Source organism: Leucoraja erinacea, chromosome 22, assembly GCF_028641065.1.
Source record: "Leucoraja erinacea ecotype New England chromosome 22, Leri_hhj_1, whole genome shotgun sequence".
Taxonomy (NCBI): domain Eukaryota; kingdom Metazoa; phylum Chordata; class Chondrichthyes; order Rajiformes; family Rajidae; genus Leucoraja; species Leucoraja erinaceus.
Window position 1 is genome coordinate 35,168,772 of NC_073398.1, and position 22,255 is coordinate 35,191,026.

General features: G+C 48.7%; 1 protein-coding gene across 1 annotated transcript in view; it reads right to left on the reverse strand.

Moving 5' to 3' along the window:
• pfkfb3 (6-phosphofructo-2-kinase/fructose-2,6-biphosphatase 3) overlaps nt 1–22,060 on the reverse strand; it is a 63,233-nt gene extending 41,173 nt beyond the window's left edge. The window contains exon 1 of the mRNA XM_055653459.1: nt 21,886–22,060. Coding sequence (XP_055509434.1) covers nt 21,886–21,901 — 16 coding nt within the window. The 5' untranslated portion in view covers nt 21,902–22,060. The remainder of the gene's footprint in view (nt 1–21,885) is intronic.
• Between the last annotated feature and the right edge of the window lie 195 nt (nt 22,061–22,255).

Below are 22,255 nucleotides of genomic sequence, written 5' to 3' on the forward strand. Positions count from 1 at the left end.
GCAGCATCCTCTCATGAGCAAAAATAAATAAAGAAATACTCCCCAAAACTGGAATCACCGGCCGGGACTCGCTTCAAACCACTTAAATCAAGAGATACGTAATTACTTAGAGTAACTTTGTTACTTAAATCAAGTTAACACTTCCCTCGATAGCAACGCCAGGTAAACACAATGCTGAGTTGGGCAGGCGGAATTAAAGTCCTTGGAAGTATCAAATGGTGAAATGTTACTGTATTGAAGCGTTTGGTAGTATTAAATGGTGAAATGTTACAATTCTGACCAGTATGTATCTGCTTTTAGTTTGCAATAAATGGCGCTGCTCTTTAGTCTACAGTGTTAATCTCCCCACAACTTCACCCCAGATAGCATCCCGGTTAAACCTGCATTAGACGTGATTTTGTCCCGTTAAATATTAGCCTCATTTTTATTGTTCTCCTCTCCCCTCGTGTAACACGTGTCTCTTATCTGCCGCCTTGTGTTAGATCAATAGCGATGTGGATTTCAATCCATTCTGGCTGCCGGCTATTGCCTGCCTGTTATTGTCCACTAGCAAACCCTTTTGTCGTCTCTGCACCTCACTCACCAGGCACAGGTCCACCCTATCTCACAGCCCCATCTCTCGACTGGAAATACTGAGTGGTGGCAATTCATTAAAGAACCGCAGGGAGAGATAGGGCGACACACCTTGCCCCTAATCTCCAGTTGCAATGATCTGATCTCTCTTGCAGTACACAAACAGTAGTTTGTCGGGGACCATCTAAAGTCTAAAGATATTGTCCTTCGCTCTTCCCCGTCGCCAACATGAAATTAGGGTCGTTCCATCTGGGTCTGAAGAAGGGTCTCAACCTGAAAAGACACCTATTTCTTCTCTCCAGAGACGCTGCCTGTCCCGCTGAGTTACTCCAGCATTTTAAGCCTTTTCACTCGAGGTACTTTCTTGAGGTAAGCTGAACTGGCCTATTGATCTATTTTCCGTGTTTTCTGAAGTGTGTGACAATAAATGGCTTTTTTTCTTTGTGAGAAGGAACTGCAGATGCTGGATTAAATCGAAGGTAGACACAAAATGAGATGCTGCCTCACCCACTGAGTTACTCCAGCATTTTGTGTCGACTAGCACCTGAAGTTCCTTCCTGTACACCTCATGCTGCCTCGGCAAGGCCAGCAGCATCATCAAGGACCAGTCTCACCCCCCGGACACTCCCTCTTCTCCCCTCTCCCATCGGGCAAGAGGTACAGAAGTTTGAAAGGTCTGAAGAAGGGTCTCGACCCAAAACGCCACCTATTCCTTTCCCTCCAGAGATGCTGCCTGTCCCGCTGAGTTACTCCAGCATTTTGTGTCTATCTTTGGTGTAAACCAGCATCTCTGGAATTCTCTGCCACAGAAGGTAGTTGAGGCCAGTTCATTGGCTATATTTAAGAGGGAGTTAGATGTGGCCCTTGTGGCTAAAGGTATCAGGGGGTATGGAGAGTAGGCAGGTACAGGATACTGAGTTGGATGATCAGCCATGATCATATTGAATGGTGGTGCAGGCTCGAAGGGCCGAATGGCCTCTACTCCTGCACCTATTTTCTATGTTTCTATGCAGTTCCTTCCCACACCTCCAGATTCATGGATGGTTTCTTCCCAGCTGTTATCGGGCAACTGAACCATCCTACCACCATTTAAAGAGCAGTACTGACCTCCCATCTACCTAATTGGAGACCCTTGGACTATCTTTAATCGGACTTTACTATACCTAATCTTGCACTAAACATTATTTGTCCTGTATCTGCTACACTGTGGACGATGTGATTGTAATCATGTATTGTCTTTCCGCTGGCTGGTTAGCACGCAACAAAAGCTTTTCACTGTACCTCGGTACACGTGACAATAAACTAAACTATCAGAAAGAAATCTCTAGAGCGTCCAACCATCTGGATCGATTGGCGGAGGAATGGTTGATGGAATTTAATACAGAGAAGTGTGAGGTGCTGCATTTTGGGACGTCTAACAAAGGGCAGGTTCTACACAGTAAATGGTCGGCCGCTGGGGAGTGTTGTAGAGCAGAGGGATCTAGGAGTACAAGTGCATGGTTCCTTGAAGGTCGAGTCACAGGTAGACAAGGTGGTCAACAAGGCTTTGGGCACATTGGCTTTTATCAGCCAGAGTATTGAGTATAGAAGTTGGGAGGTCATGTTGCAGTTGTACAAGACGTTGGTGAGACAGCATTTAGAGTCTTGTGTCCAGTTCTGAGCACCATGTTATAGGAAAGATGTTGTCAAGCTGGAAAGGGTACAGAGAAGATTTACGAGGATGTTGCCAGGAGTTGAGGGTGTGAGCTACAGGGAGAGGTTGAGCAGGCTGGGTCTCTATTCCTTGCAGCGCAGGAAGATGAGGGGTGATCTTATAGAGGTGTACAAAATCATGAGAGGAATAGATCGGGTAGACACACAGAGTCTCTTGCTGAGAGTAGGGGAATCGAAGACCAGAGGACACAGGTTTAAAGTGAAGGGGAAAAGATTTAATAGGAATCTGAGGGGTAACTTTTCCACACAAAGGGTGGTGGGTGTATGGAACAAGCTGCTGGAGGAGGTAGTTGAGGCTGGGACTATCCCAACATTTTAAGAAACTTTAGACAGGTACATGAATAGGACAGGTTTGGAGGGATATGGACCAAATGCTGGCAGGTGGGACTAGTGTAGCTGGGACATGTTGGTTGGTGTGGGCAAGTTGAGCCAAAGGGCCCGTTTCGTATGATGATAAGTGACAGGAGCAGAATTAGGCCATTCGGCCCATCATGGCTGATCGATCACTCCCTCCTAACCCCATTCTCATGCTCTCCCCATAACCCCTGACACCCGCACTAATCTGCACTGTATCCCTCTATGACTCTGGGCTGCTTTGAAATAAATCATGGAACACACAGTATAGTACAGCACAGACTGAGTCTGAAGAAGGGTCTCGACCCGAAACGTCACCCATTCCTTCTCTCCAGAGATGCTGCCTGTCTCGCTGAGTTACTCCAGCATTTTGTGTCTATCTTCAGTTTAAATCAGCATCTGCAGTTCCTTCCTGCCACAAATCTAAAGGACCCCTGGCTGCAGGTCTGTGGCTAAACCAGACCTTCAGTTGATTTTACTGAGCTGCACGTTTCACGGGATTGCAGCATTTATGTGGAGATTCCCGACTTACTGCATTCCAGATTTTACAGGAATCTGGAGACGCACATCGTTAACTCAGCTCCATCAGCAGAGAATCGCCAATTACCCATCTGGTTCCACCCTCCCCTCCCCCTCCACTCTCCTCTTCAGCCAGTTTCCCTCGCTCACCCTCTCCTCTTCCTCTCCCACCTGGTTCACATTTCCACTGTCCCCGCTCACCCCCAACCACCCCCTCCCTCAATTCCCCTCAACCCCCCACTCTGGTTACCCTCCTACTCATAGAAACATAGAAAATAGGTGCAGGAGTAGGCCATTCGGTCCTTCGAGCCTGCACCGTCATTCAATATGATCATGGCTGATCATCCAACTCAGTATCCTGTACCTGCCTTCTCTCCATACCCCCTGATCCCTTTAGCCACAAGGGCCACATCTAACTCCCTCTTAAATATAGCCAATGAACTGTGGCCTCAACTACCTTCTGTGGCAGAGAATTCCACAGATTCTGTGTGAAAATTGTCGTTTTCTCCGGGCGCTCCGGTTTCCTCCCACATCCTAAAGACGTGCGGGTTTGTAGGTTAATCTTCCCCTCTGTATATTGCCCCCTAGTGTGTAGGGAGTGGACGAGAAAGTGGGAGAATATAGAACTAGTGTGAATTAATGGTTGGCTTGGACTCAAGAGTCAAGAGTGTTTTATTGTCATGTGTCCCAGATAGAACAATGAAATTCTTGCTTGCTGCAGCACAACACAATATGTAATCGTATAAATAATATAACAAAACCCAGAAAAAAAACCCCAAACAATAACGGTGCCAATGAACTGGCCTCAACTACCTTCTGTGGCAGAGAATTCCACAGATTCACCACTCTCTGTGTAAAAAATGTTTTTCTCATCTCGATCCTAAAAGATTTCCTCCTTATCCTTAAACTGTGACCCCTTGTTCTGGACTTCCCCAACATCAGGAACAATCTTCCTTAATCTAGCCTGTCCAACCCCTTAAGAATTTTGTAAGTTTCTATAAGATCCCCCCTCAATCTTCTAAATTCTAGGGAGTACCCCCCCCCCCCCTTCCCTATCCAGAACATAGAACAGTACAGCATAGGAACAGCCACCATGGCCCATCTCGTCTGTGCCGAACATGATGCCAAGAGTGTCCACAGGGTGGCGCAGTGGTAGAGTTGCTGCCTCACAGCGCCGGAGACCCGGGTTCGATCCCGACCACGGGTGCTGTCTGTACGGAGTTTGCACGTTCTCCCCGTGACCGCGTGGGTTTTCTCCGGGTGCTCCGGTTTCCTCCCACACTCCAAAGACGTGCGGGTTTGACTTTGGTAAAAGTTGCCAATTGTCCCCAGTGTGTGTAGGTTAGAGCTAGTGTAGCTGGACTGCACGGACTCGGTGGGCCAAAGGGCCTGTTGCCACACTGTATCTATAATGTTTTAAATCATTTACTTGAGTGATTAAAAAAAAAAAAAAGTTCATCAATTATCCCAGCAAATTTCCCTCCTTCAAGTCATAGAGTGATACAGACCCTTCAGCCCAACTGACCCACACCGACCAACATGTGGCATCAACACTAGTCCACATACCATCTACATTACATTCTCCCCGTGACCTGCGCGGGTTTTCTCCGAGATTTTTGGTTTCCTCCCACACTTCAAAGACGTACAGGTCTCAAGAAGGGTCTCGACCCGAAACGTCACCCATTCCTTCTCTCCAGAGATGCTGCCTGTCCCGCTGAGTTCCTCCAGTTTTTTGTGTCTCTCCCAGGTTTGTAGGTTAATTGGTTTGGTATGAATGTAAATTGTCCCTAGTGTGTGTAGGGGCCGGTTCTCTGGATGCTTTCAAGACAGAGCTAGATAGGGCTCTTAAAGATAGCAGATTCAGGGGATATGGGGAGAAGGCAGGAACGGGGTACTGATTGTGGATGATCAGCCATGATCACATTGAATGGCGGTGCTGGCTCAAAGGGCCGAATGGTCTACTCCTGCACCTATTGTCTATTGAAACCGGAGCACCTGGAGGAAACCCATGAGAACGTGCAAACTCCACACAGACAGCACCCGAGGTCAGCATCAAACCCAGGACTCTGGCGCTGCAAGGCAGCAGCTCCACCCGCTGCGCCGCCGTGCCAAGAGTTGTTTTAATTCCAGAATAATTCCTATAATTTAACTTCCTCAGACTGAAGAAGGGGCTCGACATGAAATGGCACCTCTTGCCTTCCTGTCTGTCCCGCTGAGTTACTCCAGAATCTTGTGTCTACCTTCGGTGTAAACCAGCATCTGCAGTTCCTTCCTGCACTGAGAGAATGATACAGGTAATACACACAGTGGTGGAGGTGAGAATGAGTGGAAGCTTAGAGTCAACGTGCAGTGTTACCCGACTAATGTTCCTAATATCCTGAAGCTACAAGGGTGTGTGTGTAAATGTGGCTGTAAGGGTGTGTGTGTGTAAGGGTGTGTGTGTGTGAGGGTGTGTGTGTGTGTGTGTGTGTGTGTGTGAGGGTGTGTGTGTGTCATGGTGTACGTGTGTGTGTGTGTGTAAGGGTGTGTGTGTGTGTAAAGGGTGTGTGTGTTTGTGTGTGTACGGGTGTGTGTGTGTGTAAGGGTGTGTGCGTGTGTCAAGGTGCACGTGTGTGTGTGAAGGTGTGTGTTTGTGTAAGGGTGTGTGTAAGGATGTGTTTGTGTGTCAGGGTGTATGTGTGTGTGTGTCAAGGTGTGTGTTTTGTGTAAGAGTGTGTGTGTGTGTGTGTTTGTGTATGTACGTGTGTGTGTGTGTGTGTGTGTGTGTTCGTGTATGTGTGTGTGTGTGTGTGTAAGGGTGTGTGTGTGTGTAAGGGTGTGTGTGTGTGTGTGTGTGTGTGTGTGTGTGTGTGTGTGTGTGTGTGTGTGTGTGTATGTGTGTGTGTGTGTGTGTGTGTGTGTGTGTAAGGGTGTGTGTGTGTGTGTGTGTAAGGGTGTGTGTGTGTGTGTGTAAGGGTGTGTGTGTGCATACATGCACGTTTTGCTTGCCAGACAGGGCATAATGAATCAGGCATTAAACCACAGGGCAACATCTGAGTTCCATTAAGGCTACACAATTGGCTGGGATTCAGAGAGCCAGACTGAAAAGCAATAGGGGTAACACTGGCCAAGGTTTGTTCTGAGTGGCTAAATAAGTGGTGTAGTCTGGCCCACTGATTCAGTAAAACTGGGGAAGATAATTAGAGGAATTATTCCACAATTAAAGCTACTCTCGCAACGGTGGTGCAGCGGGTAGAGCTGCTGCCTCACAGCGCCAAGGACCCGGGTGCGACCCTGACCTCTGGTGCTGTCTGTATGGTGTTTGCATGAGCAAAAACGTTTTCACCCAGAGAGTTGTGAATCTGTGGAATTCCCTGCCACAGAAGGCAGTGGAGGCCGATTCACTGGATGTTTTCAAGAGAGAGTTAGTTGTAGCTCTTAGGGCTAACGGAATCAAGGGATATGGGGAGAAAGCAGGAACGGGGTACTGATTCTGGATGATCGGCCATGATCATATTGAATGACGGTGCTGGCTCGAAGGGCCGAATGGCCTACTCCTGCACCTATTTTCTATGTTTCTATGTTCTGGTTGGGAAGTGATTTTAGTTTAGATTAGAGATACAGCGCAGAAACAGGCCCTTCGGCCCATCGAGTCCACACCGACCACCCACATCCCAAAGACGTGCAGGTTTTTAGGTTAATCGGCCCTGTGTAAATTGCTCCCTGGTGTGTAGGGAGTGGACGGGAAAGTGGGATAACATAGAACTAGTGTGTTAACGGGTGATCGATGGTCGGCAGGGACTCGTTGGGCCGAAGGGCCTGTTTCAGAGCTGTATCTTTCTAACTGAATTAAAATAAACTCAAGGTCGATGAAACGTGCTGGAGTAACTCAGCGGGTCAGGCAGCATCTGTGGAGAACATGGATAGGTAACGTTTCACAGAGTGCTGGAGTAACTCAGCGGGTGCAGCAGCATCTATGGAGCTAAGGAAATAGGCAACGTTTCGGGTCGAAACCCTTCCGGGTTTTGGCCCGAAACGTTGCCTATTTCCAGAAGGGTTTCAACCCGAAACGTTGCCTATTTCCTTCGCTCCATAGATGCTGCTGCACCATAACTCAGCGGGTCAGGCAGCATCTGTGGAGAACATGGATAGATGACGTTTCACAGAGTGCTGGAGTAACTCAGCGGGTCAGGCAGCATCTGTAGAGAACATGGATAGGTGACGTTTCACAGAGTGCTGGAGTAACTCAGCGGGTCAGGCAGCATCTGTGGAGAACATGGATAGGTGACGTTTCGCAGAGTGCTGGAGTAACTCAGCAGGTCAGGCAGCATCTGTGGAGAACATGGATAGGTGACGTTTCGCAGAGTGCTGGAGTAAAAGCCCTGTCCCACTGTACGAGTTCATTCCAAGAGCTCTCCCGAGTTTGCCCTGATTCGAATTCGGAGATTTACGGTAATGGCCGCTCGTAGGTATTTGGGGCTCTCGTGGACATTTTTCTTCCCGAGCTTGCCTGCCGTTAGCGTTACGAGACGCTAAGAGACGTCCCCGAGCTCTGACATACCCGCTACGTTCATTCTCCGTGCTTACCACGAGTTTGATTTTTTTTTTAAACTCGGGAGAGCTCTTGGAATGAACTCGTACCGTGGGACAGAGCCTTAACTCAGCGGTCAGGCAGCATCTCTGGAGAACATGGATAGGTAATGTTTTGGGTTGGGGCCCTTCTTCACACCTGCCCCGAAACGTCACCCATCCTTTCTCTCCAGAAATGCTGCCTGACCCGCTGAGTTACTCCAGCACTTTGCAACTATCTTTGGTATAAACCAGCATCTGCAGTTTGTTATTCCTACTTTTTAAACTCAAAATCTCAAACTGAACTTTTCCCAAACTGAGCTAAAACACTGGCAGGCTGGCGAAGTGCTCTGGTCTTATTAAGATAACATTTGGGAGGGGAAAAATGTGTAGTTAAAGGAGACAAACAGTAAAACGTGCAGGATCTTCTACAGAATGTGGGGTGAGGTCACCTCTCCGCACCTTGCATGAGTCACTGTGAATGCAGAGTGGGTGCATGCAGTCCGTTCTCTCATTGTGTCAGAGTTAAAATAGACACACACACACACACACACTGATGCAATAACATCGCAAGGAGATGATTCAGGCTGTTGCTTGGTGACAGCGAATACATCAACGGAGAACAACACAGACTATTCGTTTAGTTTAGAGATACAGCACGGAAACAGGCCCTTCGGCCCACCGAGTCCATGCTGGCCCCCGCATATTAAAACTATCACACACACACCTTCACACACACACACACACACACACACACACCTTCACTCACACACACACACACACACACACACACACACACACACACACACACACACACACACACACACACACACACACACACACACACACACACACACACAACAATTTTACATTTGTACCAAAGCCAATTTACCTACAAACCCACCGTCTTTGGAGTGTGGGAGGAAACCGAAGATCCCGGAGAAAACCCACGCAGGTCACGGGGAGAACGTACAAACTCCGTACAGACAGCGCCCGTAGTCAGGATCGAACCCGGGTCTCCGGCGCTGTGAGGCAGCAACTCTACCGCTGCGCCACCGTGCCACCCCTGGATTATGGGCCAAACATGGGCAAGTTGGGACAAAGGGCCTGTTTCCGTGCTGTCCTACCACAACCAGAGAGCGGTGCTGAACTACTATCTACCTCATTGGTGACCCTCGGACTATCCTTGATCGGACTTTACTGGCTTTACCTTGCACTAAACGTTATTCCCTTATCAGAAACCCATGTACGATCCCGACTACGGGCGCTGTCTGTACGGAGTTTGTGCGTTCTCCCCGTGACCTGCGTGGGTTTTCTCCGGGAGCTCCGGTTTCCTCCCACACTCCAAAGACGTACAGTTTAATTGGCTTTGGTAAAATTGTAAATTGTGTGTGTGTGTGTGTGTGTGTGTGCGTGTGCGTATGCGTTTGCATGTGTGCGTGCGCGTGGGATAGTGTTAATGTGCGGGGATCGCTGGTCGGTGCGGACTCGGTGGGACGAAGGGCCTGTTTCCGCGCTGTATCTCTAAACTAAACTAAACCTAAACTAAGCTTGCCAGCACCTGCCCTGCTCGGCCTCAGGGAGCTGTCGCTGTTGCCCCCGGAGACGGCCGGTGGTGTGTTTACTACTGAAGTAACCAACAACATCCAGATCACAGCGAAAAACACACAGCCCTGCCGGCCTGTGGGAAGAAACTCCGTCTCATCCACTCTGGTTTCACAGTGTGACAGTGGAGGCGTTTGCCTGACCGTAGTGGCTGGAACAGTCCGCTGCTGGGGGGGTAGGGGTCCCCCATAATGTTGCTGGCTCTAGATCTGCACCTCCTGGTGTATAGTTCCCGCAGGAGGTCTGAATCGGGCAGTGTGCTTCAGTTAAGTTATCAATTGTAGCTGTACAGAACGCCACAGGAAATCCAGGTCAACAAAAAACCCCTCCCTCGGCATGTTCAGAGATACAGCGCAGAAACAGGCCCTTCGGCCCACCGGGTCCATGCCGACCAGCGATCCCCGCACACTAACACTATCCTACACACACTGGGGGCAATTCTTTTACATTTACCAAGCCAGTTAACCGACAATCCTGCACGACTTTGGAGTGTGGGAAGAAACCGAAGATCTCAGAGGAAACCCACGCAGGTCACGGGTAGAACGTGCAAACTCCGTACAGACAGCGCCCGTAGTCAGGATCGAACCCGGGTCTCTGGCGCTGCATTCGCCGTGAGGCAGCAACTCTACCGCTGCACCACCGTGACCGCACGATACAACGGAATTTTATTGATCCCAGCAGGGAAATTGATCTGCCAACAGTCATAAACACACAACCAGATACATGGAGCATGAAATTACAGTGGAAAGCCCAGAATGTGCAAAGATTGGGGAGGTGGCAAGGTGGGGAGAGGGAGGGGAGTCAGTCTACACCAGGGTAAGGAGTTGTACAGTTAGCCACAGGGGGAAAGGATTTTCCTGTGGCGTTCTGTACAGCTACAATTGATAACTTAACTGAAGCACACTGCCCGATCCAGACCTCCGGCGGGAACTATACACCAGGAGGTACAGATCCAGAACCAGCAACATAATGGGGGACCCCTACCCCCCCAGCAACGGACTGTTGCAGCTGCTACGGTCAGGCAAACGCCTCCACAGTCACGCTGCGAAAACAGAGAGCATGAGACGGAGTTTCTTCCCACAGGCCGTCAGGGCTGTAAACTCTGATCTCACCAGGGGCGTAAATACTGTTGTGTCTTGTGTTTTTTAATGTAAATACTGGTTCTGTCCTGTCCTGTTGTTTTTGCATAATCCCGCAGGCATTGCCACTTTCATTTCACTGCACATCCTGTGACAAATAAAGTTGACTTGACCTGACACAAGAAATCCATCTAAACAAGTACAGTGTGATTCAGATCAAATTAAAACCAGACTTTTTAAAAAAAAATGTCAATGCTAGATGTAAGCAAGTAAGTTTATTGGCCAAGTATTCCCATACAAGGAATTTGCCTTGGTGCTCCGCCCACAAGTAACAACATGACATACAGTGAGTTACGAATGACTCAGAAAACATTAAATATTAATAATAATAAAACATTCATGATAAAACACCATTGATCGAGCATGTATTCCATTATATACAATAATTTAGTTTAGAGATACAGCGTTGGGACAGGCCCTTCGGCCCAGCTAGTCCACGCCGTCCAGTGATCACCCCGTACACTAGCACTATCCTACACACACTAGGGATAATTTATAAATTTACAGAAGCCAATTAACCTATAAACCTGCACGTCTCTGGGGTGTGGGAGGAAACTGGAGCACCTGGAGAAAACCCACGCAGGTCACGGGGAGAACGTGCAAACTCCACACAGACAGCATCCGAGGTCAGGATCTAACCCGGGTCTCCAGCGTTGCGAGGTTGCAACTCTCCTGCCGTGCCACCGTGATGCCTCGTGCTCCCAAAGCCTCCAGATCAACGGTAGACAAAATGCTGGAGAAACTCAGCGGGTGAGGCAGCATCTTGTGTTCACCTTGTAAACCTACGCTGCACTCCCTCAATAGCAAGAATGTCCTTCCTCAAATTAGCGGTTCAAAACTGCACACAATACTCCATGTGTGGTCTCACTGGGGCCCTGTACAACTGCCGAAGGAATGACTTACGCCAGCACCTTCGATTTAATCCAGCATCTGCAGTTCTTGCTTACACCAGTGAGTCAGCAGGCAGGATTTACCAGCACCCCTCCTTGTTCTCACGGAGAAGGTGGGATGGGAGGGCAGAGAGTACAGACTGAGGTGGGGTCTCTAGAGGAGACACCTCACACAACAAACAGGCTCGGACCGGTCTATCTGGAATGTTTTTCCTTGCAGGGAGAAGGCAGGAGCGGGGTACTGATTGGGGATGATCAGCCATGATCACATTGAATGGCGGTGCTGGCTCGAAGGGCCGAATGGCCTACTCCTGCACCTATTGCCTATTGAGACCTGACAGAAGTACTTGGGTTCAAAATGTGTAGGAAGGAACTGCAGATGCTGGTAGACACAAAATGCTGGAGTAACTCAGCGGGACAGGCAGCATCTTTGGAGGGAAGGAATGGGTGACGTTTCATCGATCCGAAACGTCACCCATTCCTTCTCTCCAGAGATGCCGCCTGTCCCGCTGAGTTACTGCAGCTTTCTGTGTCAACATAGATTCATAAGATCATATGTCATTGGAACAGAATTAGGCCATTCGGCCCATCGAGTCTACTCCATTATTCGGCACGGTGCGCAGCGGGAGAATTCCTGCTTCACAGTGCCAGAGACCCGGGTTCTAGACTACGCCTGATGTCTGTACTTCAGACTGGAGAAGTGTCCTGACCAGAAATGTCACCTATCCATGTTCTCCACAGATGCTGCCTGGCCCGCTGAGTTATGGTGCAGCAGCATCTATGGAGCGAAGGAAATAGGCAACGTTACGGGCCGAAACCCTTCTGGAAATAGGCAACGTTTCGGGCCGAAACCCGGAAGGGTTTCGACCCGAAACGTTGCCTATTTCCTTAGCTCCATAGATGCTGCTGCACCCGCTGAGTTACTCCAGCACTCTGTGAAACGTCACCTATCCATGTTCTCCACAGATGCTGCCTGACCCACTGAGTTACTCCAGCACTCTGTGGAACGTCACCTATCCATGTTCTCCACAGATGCTGCCTGACCCGCTGAGTTACTCCAGCACTCTGACCCGCTGAGTTACTCCAGCACTCTGTGTGTTTTCCTTGAAGCACTAAGATAGGACAACGCTGCCCTCCGATGGGGAGAGGCCTTAACTGCAGCACCAAACCACACCACCTAGACATGGTATCATGCAGCACTTCCCCAAGCATCAGACCACCACACACAAACCAACCTCCCTTCCATTGACTCCATCTACACCTCACGCTGCCTCGGCAAGGCCAGCAGCATCATCAAGGACCAGTCTCACCCCCGGCCACTCCCTCTTCTTCTCTCATCGGGCAAGAGGTACAGAAGTGTGAAAACCAACGCACACACACCTCCAGATTCAGGGACAGTTTCTTCCCGGCTGTTATCAGGCAACTGAACCATCCTACCACAACCAGAGAGCGGTCCTGAACTACTATCTACCTCAACGGTGACCCTCAGTATTAATGTAAAATTGCCCCTAGTGTTAGCGTGCAGGGAAACGCTGGCCGGCACGGAGCCGGTGGGCCGAAGGGCCTGTTTCCGCGCTGTATCTCTAAACTAAACTAAAATGAAACCCATAAATGGTGAACAGCTCTGGCACAGGAAGAGGCAGCGAGCTGATGATGTTGCAGATTGTGAATGGCATCAAGTATAGTGTCAGGAGGAAGGTTAAAGTGGTGATTCAGCTCATAGAAACATAGAAACTAGGTGCAGGAGTAGGCCATTCGGCCCTTCGAGCCTGCACCGCCACTCAATATGATCATGGCTGATCATCCAACTCAGTATCCTGTACCTGCCTTCTCTCCATACCCCCTGATCCCTTTAGCCACAAGGGCCATATCTAACTCCCTCTTAAATATAGCCAATGAACTGGCATCAACCACCTTCTGCGGCAGAGAATTCCAGAGATTCACCACTCTCTGTGTGAAAAATGTTTTCCTCATCTCTGTCCTAAAACTTATCCTTAAACTGTGACCCCTTGTTCTGGACTTCCCCAACATCGGGAACAATCTTCCTGCATCTAGCCTGTACAACTCCTTAAGAATTTTGTACGTTTCTATAAGATCCCCCCCTCAATCTTCTAAATTCTAGCGAGTACAAGCCGAGTCTATCCAGTCTTTTCTTCATTTGAAAGTCCTGACATCCCAGGAGTCAGTCTGGGTGTGAGCTGTGACATTACAGGATGCAGGGGATTAATACCGCACGGACTCAGTGCCACTGCCCACTTCTGCTAATGTCAATCCTCAGTTACGTGACGACTGTCAGAAGTGGAGATATCATAGCACGTCCTGCTGCGATACACTTTAGTTTAGTTTAGAGATACAGCGCGGAAACAGGCTCTTTGACCTACTGAGTCCACGCCGACCTGCAATCACCCCCTACACGAACACTATCCCGCACACACTAGGGACAATTTAACCAAAGCCAATTAACCTGCAAACCCGCACGTCTTGGGAGTGTGGGAGGAAACCGGAGCACCTGGAGAAAACCCATGCAGGTCACAGGGAGAACGTGCAAACTCCGTTCAGACAGCACCCGCAGTCGGGATCGAACCCAGGGTCTCTGGTGCTGTGAGGCAGCAACCCACATGGACATTGTGGGCCGAAGGGCCCCCTCCTGTGCTGCACTGTTCTACACTATATATCCAGTGAACATGGAGCAGACTTTGGTTGCTTAGGAGTTAGAAGGTGCCTCAAAGGTGATTAGTTTGGATTTTATCCCGTGCACTATATTTAATGAGCTGGCTAATTTGCTACATCGGTTTACTGGGCTATTTCAGTGCAGTCAATACCCCTGGGCAAAGCAACGATTCCATCGTCCAGGAATAGCACAAAAGCAGATTACTCTCACCTGAGCCTTTATAGCTGAGCTGCAGATTAGTGAGCAGTGAAAGGTATCCAGGAATAAAACTAATTGCCACCTGATCCACAATCCTACATGTACAGAGCCTCTGCCATCCCCACCTTGTACACTCTGCAATTTAGAAGGATGAAAGGATATCTTATTGAAACATATAAGATTATTAAGGGTTTGGACACGCTAGAGGCAGGAAACATGTTCCCGATGTTGGGGGAGTCCAGAACCAGGGGCCACAGTTTAAGAATAAGGGGCAAGTCATTTAGAACGGAGACGAGGAAACACATTTTCACAGCGAAGGAAATAGGCAACGTTTCGGGGCCGAAATCGTTCTGGAAATAGGCAACGTTTCGGGCCAAAACCCGAAAGGGTTTCGGCCCGAAACGTTGCCTATTTCCTTAGCTCCATAGATGCTGCCTGACCCGCTGAGTTACTCCAGCACTCTGTGAAACGTCACCTATCCATGTTCTCCACAGATGCTGCCTGACCCGCTGAGTTGCTCCAGCACTCTGTGAAACGTCACATATCCATGTTCTCCACAGATGCTGCCTGACCCGCTGAGTTACTCCAGCACTCTGTGAAACGTCACCTATCCATGTTCTCCACAGATGCTGCCTGACCCGCTCAGTTATGGTGCAGCGGCATCTATGGAGCGAAGGAAATAGGCAACGTTTCGGGGCCGAAATCCTTCTGGAAATAGGCAACGTTTCGGGCCGAAACCCGGAAGGGTTTCGACCCGAAACGTTGCCTATTTCCTTAGCTCCATAGATGTTGCTGCACCCGCTGAGCTACTCCAGCACTTTTGATTGTTTCCTTGATTTCCACGGAGTGCTCCAGTTTCCTCCCACATCCCAAAGATGTGCCGGTTTGCACGTTAATTTGGCTTGGTATAAATGTAAATTTATCCCTAGTGTGTGTCGGATAGCGTTAGTGTGGCAGGGATCGCTGGTCGGCACGGACCCGGTGGGCCGAAGGGCCTGTTTCTGCACTGTATCTCTAAACTAAACCCACAAATGGTGAACAGCTCTGGCACAGGAAGAGGCAGCGAGCTGATGTTGCAGATTGTGAATGGCGTCAAGTATAGTGTCAGGAGGAAGGTTAAAGTGGTGATTCAGATCATCGGTGTGAGCTGTGTCATTACAGGATGCAGGGGATTAATACCGCACGGACTCAGTGTCACTGCCCACTTCTGCTAATGTCAATCCTCAGTTACGTGACGACTGTCAGAAGTGGAGATATCATAGCGCGTCCTGCCGCGATACACTTTAGTTTAGTTTAGAGATACAGCGCGGAAACAGGCTCTTTGGCCCACTGAGTCCACGCCGACCTGCGATCACCCCCTACACGAACACTATCCCGCACACACTAGGGACAATTTAACCAAAGCCAATTAACCTGCAAACCCGCACGTCTTGGGAGTGTGGGAGGAAACCGGAGCACCTGGAGAAAACCCACGCAGGTCACAGGGAGAACGTGCAAACTCCGTTCAGACAGCACCCGTAGTCGGGATCGAACCCAGGGTCTCTGGTGCTGTGAGGCAGCGACACGCATGGACATTGTGGGCCGAAGGGCCCCCTCCTGTGCTGCACTGTTCTACACTATATATCCAGTGAACATGGAGCAGACTTTGGTTGCTTAGGAGTTAGAAGGTGCCTCAAAGGTGATTAGTTTGGATTTTATCCCGTGCACTATATTTAATGAGCTGGCTAATTTGCTACATCGGTTTACTGGGCTATTTCAGTGCAGTCGATACCCCTGGGCAAAGCAACGATTCCATCGTCCAGGAATAGCACAAAAGCCGTTTACTCTCTCCTGAGCCTTTATAGCTGAGCTGCAGATTAGTGATTAGTGAAAGGTATCCAGGAATAAAACTAATTGCCACCTGATCCACAATCCTACATGTACAGAGCCTCTGCCATCCCGACCCTTGAAGAGATGCCAGCCAAGTACACACTGCGCACCTGCGGATACGGGCAACCCTCCCCCAACTGCGCAGGCGCGGCTGACGGGCCCGGCAAGTGGGACCGCAGTGCCGTACACGGTAAAAAAAGTTAATTAAAGTTAATAAAGGGAATTACTTTGTACAATTGAACGAAACTTGCTACCGCACACCGCAGGCAAATGGTGAGTAAGGCGTCCCAAAAATTGTTGCACTATCCTGTACCATTTGGGCTGTATTTCAGGAACATACATACATACATACATACAGGATGACACTTTTAGTTGTGACACCAGTCAAGTACACCCGGCAACCATCCTCCAACTGCGCGCGCGCAGCTGAGGACCCGTTGGGTGCCCTTTGTAACGCCAGTCACGTACACACGGAAGTAGCCGCCACCGCTGGCCCCAGGGGGGTAGAAAGTTAATTAAAGTTTATTAAGGAAATTACTTTGTCAAATCAAACAAAACTTGCTACTGCACACCCCAGGCGATTGGTGAGTAAGGTGCCCCGAATGCGGTAGCCTGCAGGATCACACACACACACACTAACCACTCCCCTTGATATTATATTAATATTATTCATTCGTTCCTTTTACCCCATCCCTGGCTCTATCCTCTCACGCATAGCCCCAAACTCGCCGGCACAGCTAGAGAGGGAGAGGGAGGGGGTAGAGAGGGGGTAGAGTCAGAGGGCAGAGGGCAGGGTGCAGAGAGAGGCCAGTGACAGGCAGAGAGCGGCAGCAACCTGCCCACCATACACCAACACGAGGACCCCGAGCGAGGCGGCGAGGGTGCGGGTGGGGTGTGTGTTGACCAAAGGACCGCGAGTTGGGCTGCCGCAGTCTTCAGCTATGATCTTTGGTCTTCATTCCAGGGTCTGACTTCATCTCCGGCTGCGTCCTTTGAATAACGGGGGGGGAGGAGGGAGGGTTGGGGTGACGTCACTCGCAGCACGAGGAAGAAGGCATGCAGACCCATTGTGACGTCATCAGCGAAAGACAGTCTTTCTTAAATTCAAAGTTTTGACCGAATTTTGAACATTTTCATTAATAACTCGAGAAATAAAGCATAAAATCCTCACATAAGGTGATTTTGGGCTTCATGGGGAAAAATGTCTACCGGAATATGTAAAAATTCTACCGTTACCGCATCGTTGAGTGTTTGATTACACACAAACAAATAAATACAGTTTTATGTATAGAGATAGATATTATACTGTATACTGTACATCAAGGACTGCTCTCACCCCAACCATGGACACAGTTTACCCTCCTACCAACCGGGAGGCGTTACAGGTCTTTCCGTTGCCGGCCCAGGAACAGCTTCTTCCCTGCGGCTGTCACATTACTCAACAATGTACCTCGGTGACTGCCAATCACCCCCACCCCCCTGGATACTCCTCCCACAGGAAAAACACTATGACTGTATGCATGTAAATAGATTAATTTATTGAAATCATATTCTATGTCGCTCTTCCAGGGAGATGCTAAATGCATTTCGTTGTCTCTGTACTGTACACTGACAATGACAATTAAAGTTGAATCTGAATCTGAATCTGAATCTATTATTATAGGACTGAGATGAGGAAAAAAACTTTTCACCCAGAGAGTTGTGAATCTGTGGAATTCTCTGCCACAGAAGGCAGTGGAGGCCAATTCACTGGATGTTTTCAAAAGAGAGTTAGATTTAGCTCGGAGGGCTAACGGAATAAAAGGATCTGGGGAGAAAACAGCAATGGGGTACTGGTTTTAGATGATCAGCCAGGTGAGGTGCGAGTTTATAGGGAGTGGATGGGAAAGTGGGATAGCATAGAACTAGTGTGAATGGGTGATCGATGGTCGGCATGGACTCGTTGGGCCGAAGGGCCTGTTTCCATGGCGTATCTCTGAACATCAGTGTTGTCAACATTCCACATTTAACTGGAGTGGTGCAAGAATCTCTAACGGAGTTTCTGGGAAAGCTGGAATAGCCCAGACCAGTGAGAGGAAAAGTAAATATTTACAACAATCTTATCTTTCAATGACCCCATCCACGGAGCTTCGAATGCGAATTTGTAACAGGGTCCCGCTGAAACCATATGGAGGTGTATAAAATCACGAGGGGAAGAGATGGGGTGGATGCATAGACTCCTTTACCCAGAGCAGGGGGGGAACAAGAAGCGGAGGACATAGGTTTAAGGTGCGAGGGGGAAGATTTAATAGGAACCCGAGGGGCAACTTTATATTTTTAGATCGGGGAAGTGTAAATCAAGAACCAGAACCAGGTTTGATGTAGAAACAAGAACTGAAATGCAGATGCTGGTATAGAAAATAAGACACAAACATATTGTGTGGACTTTAGAGATACAACATGGCAACAGGCCGCACCGACCAGCGATCCCCGCACTAACACACACTACGGACAATTTTACCAAAGCCAATTAACCTACAAACCTGCATTTACGTATTTCCTGATATCTTTGACGTCTTCCATAGATGGGGTAGATTTATTACGCTGCAAATGACTCACAAAGTCCTTAGCGTTTGCATGCTAGATATCGTTCGGTACAAAGGATGTTTACGTCTTTCCTTGATGTTTGCCGTCAGCATATTGTTTAATATTCTTAGTGAGACAGATTGCAAACATTTAATAGAGCACATATTTGTACTGAGGGAGTTGATGGCAGGCCGTTCCCCTGGCAACGAACATATTCAGTTTTCAGATGTAATAGATCAATTCTGTTGTACAGTCCACAAAGACTGAGAGGGAGAGATAGATCAGCCATGATTGAATGGCGGAGTAGACTTGATGGGCCAAATGGCCTAATTCTGCCCCTAGAACTCATGAACCTCCACGGCCAATAGTCTTACTGTAAAACTGGTTCAACATCAGTTAGAACAAACATTTACTGAAAGTGGAGGTATAGTATAGACTTTTTAAGAGTTTAAAAATACTGTGTGGGGGGAAAAAGGCGCTGCCCTGCGATCACCCCGTACACCAGCACTATCCTACACAATGGGGGCAATTTACAATTTTACCGGACCAGCCTGTACGTCTTTGGAGTGTGGGAGGAAACCGGAGCACGTGCAGACTCCGTAAAGACAGCGTCAGGATCGAACCTGTGAGGCAGCAACTCTACCGCTTGGGCCGAACGGCGTAATTCTGCTTCTAAGACTTATGTACATGAATTTAGGAGGATACGGGCCAAAGGTGGGACTAGTGTAGATGGGACAGGTTGGTCGGTGTGGGCAAGTTGGGCCGAAGGGCCTGTTCCCATGCTGTCTCACTCTATGACTCTAAATATTATTGCTGCCTCCATCACCACCTCTGGGAGCTGATTCCAGTCCTGGTGTTGGCTCTGTCCCTGTCTCCCCCTGATCCATACTCTCCACATTCATCCCAGCTTTTAATAAATCGCCTGGGTGATCTTATAGAGGTGTACAAAATCACGAGAGGAATAGATCGTGTAGATGCACAGAGTCTCTTGCCCAGAGTAGGGGAATCGAGGACCAGAGGACATAGGCTCAAGATGAAGGGTCAAGATTTAATAGGAACCTGAGGGGCAACATTTTCACACAAAGGGTGGTGGGTGTATGGAACGAGCTGCCGGAGGAGGTAGTTGGGGCTGGGACAATCGCTATGTTTAAGAAACATTTAGACAGGTACATGGATAGGACAGGTTTGGAGGGATAGGGACCAAATGCTGGTAGGTGAGTCTAGTGTAGATGGGACAGGTTAGGCAGGTTGGGCCGAAGGGCCCGTTTCCCCACTGTATGATTCTGTGACTACTTGATAGACAATTCTGGTCAAATGTGTTCCAATTTGATTCGTTCAAGAGAGATTTGGACAGTTACATGGATAGTAGAAGATTGAGGGGGGATCTTATAGAAACTTACAAAATTCTTAAGAGGTTGGGCAGGCTAGATGCAGGAAGATTGTTCCCGATGTTGGGGAAGTCTAGAACAAGGGGTCACAGTTTAAGGATAAAGGGGAAATCTTTTAGGACCGAGATGAGAAAAATATTTTTCACACAGAGTGGTGAATCTGTGGAATTCTCTGTCACAGAATATAGTTGAGGCCAGTTCATTGGCTATATTTAAGAGGGAGTTAGATGTGGCCCTTGTGGCTAAAGGGATCAGAGGGTATGGAGAGAAGGCAGGTACAGGATACTGAGTTGGATGATCAACCGTGATCATATTGAATGGCAGTGCAGGCTCGAAGGGCCGAATGGCCTACTCCTGCACCTATTTTCTATGTTTCTAGACAAAAGATGCTGGAGTAACTCAGCGGGTGAGGCAGCATCCAGTCTGAAGAAAGGTCTCGACCAGAAACGTCGCCAATTCCTTCGCTCCATTGATGCTGCCTCACCCGCTGAATTTCTCCAGCATTTTTTGTCTACCTTCGATTTTTCATTTTTCTAGCATCTGCAGTTCCTTCTTAAACAACAAACAGAACAAGTTGTCTTACAACTTTAGACTGTGAACGCCATACGCAAGAAGAAGAAGCTGGTCAAATGTGGGCAAGTTGGGCCAAAGGGCCTGTTTCCACGTATGTCTACTTGATGTACGATGCTAGTCAAATGGGTTCCCATTTAATTGGTGTAAGAAACATTTGGACAAGTACATGGATAGGGTAGCAGAGTTAAGGGATATGGGGAGAAGGCAGGAACGGGGTACTGATTGTGGGTGATCAGCCACGATCACATTGAATGGCGGTGCTGGCTCGAAGGGCCGAATGGCCTACTCCTGCACCTATTGTCTATTGACAGGACCTCTGAATCCCCCATGTCCTGCATGCAGATCTTTCCTGGTCCGAGAACACTGATGCAATTATTAAGAAAGCTCATCAGCGCCTCTACTTCCTGAGAAGATTACGGAAAGTCGGTATGTCAAGGAAGACTCTCTCTAACTTCTACAGGTGCACAGTAGAGAGCATGCTGACCGGTTGCATCGTGGCTTGGTTCGGCAACTTGAGCGCCCTGGAGAGGAAAAGACTGCAAAAAGTAGTAAACACTGCCCAGTCCATCATCGGCTCTGACCTTCCTTCCATCGAGGGGATCTATCGCAGTCGCTGCCTCAAAAGGCTGGCAGCATCATCAAGGACCCACACCATCCTGGCCACTCACTCATCTCCCCGCTACCTTCAGGTAGAAGGTACAGGAGCCTGAAGAACAGCTACTTCCCCATCCATCAGGCTATTAAACTCAACTCAAACAAAAATCTGAACTTTAATAACCTATTGCACTTTATCTGCTTATTTATGTGTGTGTGTATATGGCGCATGGACACACTGATTAGTTCCGTTCTGTATTTATTTATGCCTACTATATTCTGTTGTACTGAAGCAATGCAAGAATTTCATTGTCCTATCTGGGACACATGACGATAAATTCTCTTGAATCTTGAATCATTTTCTTCAGCAGCCCCAGGTTGTTTCCTGGTTGTAAATGAACACCAAATACGGGAAGGACTCATCCCAACCTGTGATGTGTTGCATTTTTGTCACAGTGAAGGCATTGGGTCACCCTTCCCCCTCCCCCTCCACCCCACAGCCCCTGAAACTAACCAGGCTGGAATTCCCCAACGCCGGCCGGCCGGCCCCAACCACAAACGCTTCAGAAAAACTTCACACCACCTTGTTTCTCTTGAACCTTTCAAAACAACCTCGCCCTGGATTGCAAATGCCCCCACCCCACCCCACCCCCACACCACACAAAATAAAACATGCACAAACTTACCACGTCCTAGTGGCATTCTTAATTCCACGAATAGCGATGGGAAGGTTCCTTATTTAAAGCTCTCTCCAACAGAGAGAGGGAGAGATGGGGAAATCTGAGAACTTAAATCGATTCCTCTTGCGTGTGGCTGTGTGCTTCTGCCGATATCACTCGCTCTGCACAACGAGGAAGTCGCAGCCTGCTGAGACTTAACCCCTGCCAACCCGGCACACTCTGGAGAGAGCAGGACATGGGCTGATGGAGACACGAGGAACTGCAGGTGCTGCACATCTGGAGCAACAACAACAAAAAACACACACACTGTACACACACACACACTGCACTTTCTTTTTACTCTCATTCATAACATTGTTTACACTGTACTATGTTT